The sequence below is a fragment of the Cebus imitator genome, unplaced genomic scaffold (genome assembly GCF_001604975.1).
Source record: "Cebus imitator isolate Cc_AM_T3 unplaced genomic scaffold, Cebus_imitator-1.0 Scaffold202, whole genome shotgun sequence".
Taxonomy (NCBI): Eukaryota; Metazoa; Chordata; class Mammalia; order Primates; family Cebidae; genus Cebus; species Cebus imitator.
Genome location: NW_016107517.1, coordinates 3,060,433 through 3,064,792, shown reverse-complemented (window position 1 = coordinate 3,064,792; position 4,360 = coordinate 3,060,433). Strand labels below are relative to the sequence as shown.

General features: G+C 45.3%; 1 protein-coding gene across 1 annotated transcript in view; it reads right to left on the bottom strand.

The window, feature by feature from the left end:
- Nucleotides 1-4,360, bottom strand: part of CREG2 (cellular repressor of E1A stimulated genes 2) — a 40,653-nt gene that overhangs the window by 3,186 nt on the left and 33,107 nt on the right. Inside the window, exon 3 of the mRNA XM_017547912.2 lies at nt 3,031-3,144. Coding sequence (XP_017403401.1) covers nt 3,031-3,144 — 114 coding nt within the window. The remainder of the gene's footprint in view (nt 1-3,030; nt 3,145-4,360) is intronic.

The following is a 4,360-nucleotide window of genomic DNA, read 5'->3' as shown; positions in this document are numbered from 1 at the left end:
AAAGTGCTGGGGTTACAGGCTTGAGCCACCGCGCCCGGCAGATTTTTTTTGTATTTTTAGTAGAGACGGGGTTTCACTATGTTGACCAGGATGGTCTCGATGTCTTGACCTCGTGATCCACCTGCCTCAGCCTCCCAAAGTGCTGGGATTACAGGTGTGAGCCACCGCGCCCGGCGATTGCTGTTGTTTTAAGCAAACTATTTTTGTACTGATAACTGGAACAAAGTTTGATACCTGGAAGTGGTGCTGGTGCAACAAACCCTAATCCATAGGGCACTGGCTTTGGGCCCAGGCAGTGGGTGGAAGCTGGAAGGACCCTGAGGAGACTGACAGTGAGGGCTTATAAAATGGTAGTGCCCGGCTGGACGTGGTGGTTCACACCTGTCATCCTAGCACTTTGGGAGGCCAAGGTGGGAGGATCACATGAGGCCAGGAGTTCAAGACCAGCCTGAAAACATGGCAGACCCTTTCTCTACTAAAAATACAAGAATTAGCCAGGCGTGGTGGTGCACATCTGTAATCCCAGCTACTTCAAAGGCTGAGGCACAAGAATCACTTGAACTTGGGAGGCAGAGGTTGCAGTGAGCCAAGATTGTGCCACTGCACTCCAGCCTGGGTGACAGTCAGAGACTCTGTCTCAAAAAAAGGTTGTGCCTGTAGGTAGTCCCAGCTACTCAGGAGGCTGAGGCAAGAAGATCCCTTGAGCCCAGGAGTTGAAGGCTGCAGTGAGCTATGATCATGCCACTGCATTCCAGCCTGCACGAAAGAACAATACCTTGTCTCTAAAATTAAAAATAAAAGGATAGGAAGGCAACTGAAAGTTGGAGGTAAAGGTGTAGTGGCAGGCAAACTTGGCAATGTTGTTGTTTGTCGTTAGGCAGAAAATAGGAAATTTCATATCCTTCCACTTTTTGATAGAGTTGTTTTTTTTTTCTTGTAAATTTAAGTTCCTTGTAGATTCTGGATATTAGACCTTTGTCAGATGGGTAGATTGAAAAAATTTTCTCCCATTCTGTAGGTTACCTGTTCACTCTGATGATAGTTTCTTTTGCTGTGCAGAAGCTCTTTAGTTTAATTAGATCCCGTTTATCAATTTCGGCTGTTGTTGCAATTGCTTTTGGTGTTTTAGTCATGAAGCAAAGGAAGATATTTATGTGGCCAACAAATATGTGAAACAAAGCTCATCATCACTCGTCATTAGAGAAATGCAAATCAAAACCACAATGAGATACCATCTCACGCCAGTTAGAAAGGAGATCATTAAAAAGTCAGAAAACAACAGATGCTGGTGAGGCTGAGGAGAAATAGGAAAGCTTTTACACTGTTGGTAAGGTGTAAATTAGTTCAACCATTGTGGAAGACAGTGTGGCAATTCCTAAAGGATCTAGAACCAGAAATACCATTTGACCCAGCAATCCCATTACTGGGTATACACCCAAATGATTATAAATCATTCTACTATAAAGACACATGCACACATATGTTTATTGCAGCACTATTTACAATAGCAAAGGCTTGGGACCAACCCAAATGCCCATCAGTGATAGACTGGATAAAGAACATGTGGCACACGTAAACCATGGAATACTACGCAGCCACAAAAAAGAATGAGTTCATGTCCTTTGCAGGGACATGGATGAAACTGAAAGCCATCATCCTCAGTAAACTAACATAGGAACAAAAAATATCACATATTCTCAGTCATAAGTGGGAACTGAACAACAAGAACACATGGACACAGGGAGGGAAACATCACACACCTGGGGCCTTTTGGGGGTTGGGGCAAAGGGAGGGAGAGCATTAGGAGAAATAGACTAATGCATGCGGGGCTTAAAACCTAGATGATGAGTTGATGGGTGCAACAAACCACCATGGCACATGTATCCCTATGTAACAAACCTCCACGTTCTGCACATGTATCCCAGAACATAAAATAAAAAAAAAAGAAAATGGGAAATGAACCTAATGAACCCCCTGATCTAGGATCTAGGGAAGATTTCGGCCCCTTCTCATTGCTTATAATAACATGTGAGAGGAGAAGAACTAAAGAGTTAGAGTTGAGTTTAAAAGCTAGCAATAAAATAAATAACTAAATAAAAATGTTTGTGCACACACACACACACATCGGCATCGAATCTTTAAGTATTGAAAGCCATGAGTTCATGTGAACATAACCAATCCCAATCATTCTAGTTTCCTCTGATTGTGCCTTTAGCCCTTTTCCGTGTCCTTATGAGCCTTGCTTATTCACTGCATCCCTGCATGCAGAATCTTCCTCTTCCCATGAGGTTGTGAATTGCTCCTCCAACTCACCACTTGCCTTCTAGCCTGTTTCCATTGCTGCAGCATCCTGCACCCCAGCTCTGAGCCTCCACTTCTGGCTGCTCCCGCGTGGACACATGTGGAAAGGCAACCCCTGCGTGCATGCGCCGTCGTCAGCCTGAGCAAGCTCTGACCTCCAGGCTTGGCCACCTTCTCACTTGTGTAGACCCCTACAGCAGTGGTTCTCAAACTTTAGCAGCATATCAATTTCCTGGAGCATGCATTTTACAATATAGATTCCTGAGCCTTATTTCTGGAGAGTTTGATTCAGTAAGTAGGTTGGGGTGGGGTGAGTAAAGCCGTGTCTAAGTCAGCATCCTACTGATGTAAGGGTGAGAGCACCACACTGAGAAATGCTGCCATCCCTGGCAGGCAGTATGCTTTGTTTAGAGTGGATGCTTGAAAATGTTTGTTGTGTTGGCGACGACTCAGCTATTTTCACGGCAAGGCAGGGAATTGTCAAAGGTTGGAAGTAGGTAGCGATTGTGCCTGGAATAGCTCAGTGGTGTGCTCTCCAGAGGCATTTGCCTGCTTCTGTGGCCACTGCTAGTGATCTCCACAGCCAGGCTGAGCCTGGCCCTGTTACCACCGAAGGGCAGTGCAGACCAATCATTGTCACTGCATCAGAGGCATCAAATGGCGTAGCCTGACCTTGGCTTATTGTTATTGTGTATTTCTGGGCAAATCAATGTTAAAGCATCTACACACCTTGAAAACATGGCTTGCTTGGCAAATTCTACTTCTCCTGGAGACACTGCAATCATCTGACCGGTGAGTGTTAACCGGACACATCGGGGATCCTCCGGGTCAACGATGTTTTTTCTGCATGTGAAAAACATTTTTTGTATATTAGAAGAAGGATAGGACATCAGCTGCAATTCTAAGGATTTTATAAAATTTAAAATAGTCACATTCCTGGTTATATCATTCAGGTTATGTTACAGAGAATTACTTTAAAATACTCAGGCAGAGGCTGTGTAATAGGTGCGCTTGTGTAGGTGAGCTATCAGTTTGGTTCTGGGGCAGTGAGATAACATCTGAAGTATGCTAGCCAAAAGTGCACATTTGAGGGTGGAGGAAATTCAGGTGGGAAAGTTCCCCGATCTCCTCCAGAGACTTGCGACAGCAGGGTAGGCTGTGGTTTGGCAGGTAGGGGTGGCTTGTTTTGCTGAGCTCAAACCCTTAGAGGAGGGGGAGTACACAGGTGAGCAGGTGCAGGAGCTGGGGCAAGTGCCTTTAGGCACTGGTAGGAATGAACCTCGTACCAGCCTGTGGTGGCATCTAACAGTTGCCTGCAAACTCTGGAGCCCCAGAGGGCATGTGTTAAAAACAGTGCACTTTTAGTGGTTGCCGGGGATGGCTAAGTGTTAACCAGCATGGTGGAGAGTCAGGGTGTTGTATACCCTGCCCTCTTGGTACCTGGGTTCTTGTCCGGCAACCAGGAAGAATCAGGCCATGCAGACTTAGAGGATGGTGAGTGCAGAGGTTTTATGAAGCAGTGGAAGTGGCTCTCAGAGGAAGAAGAGCTGGAAAGGGGCTGGTGCAGGAAGGTGATCTTTCCCTGAGGCCTGCCCATCTCCAGCCAGGCTCCTCTCCAAAGTCTTGTCATCTGAAGTTAAGCCATGTCTATCCATAGTCTCCAACTCTCAGTTACTTCTTCTCTAGAAGTTCAGCTGCTCTTCCCAATCCCAGCTAAGGTCCATGGTTTATATAAGCACAGGATGTGGAGGTGGGGCAGACCAAAAAGCAACATTCAGGTACAAAAACAGGAATGCCTGTTTTCATTTAGGGCTGTGTGTCCAGGCTTAAGGGTGGAGCCCTTGCCAGGGACCCTGCCCTTTTGCCTCCCATCCATATCAAAATGGGGAGTTATTATAAAGGGAAGGATGTCTCAATTCTGCTATGAATCAGTTCTAGAGATCTGCTATCCAGCATAAGAGTTCACAAAATGATATTGTGCACATAAAAATTTACTAAGAGGGTAGATCTCACGTTAGGTGGTTTTTTTTTTTTTTTTTTTTTTTTTTTTTTTTTTTTT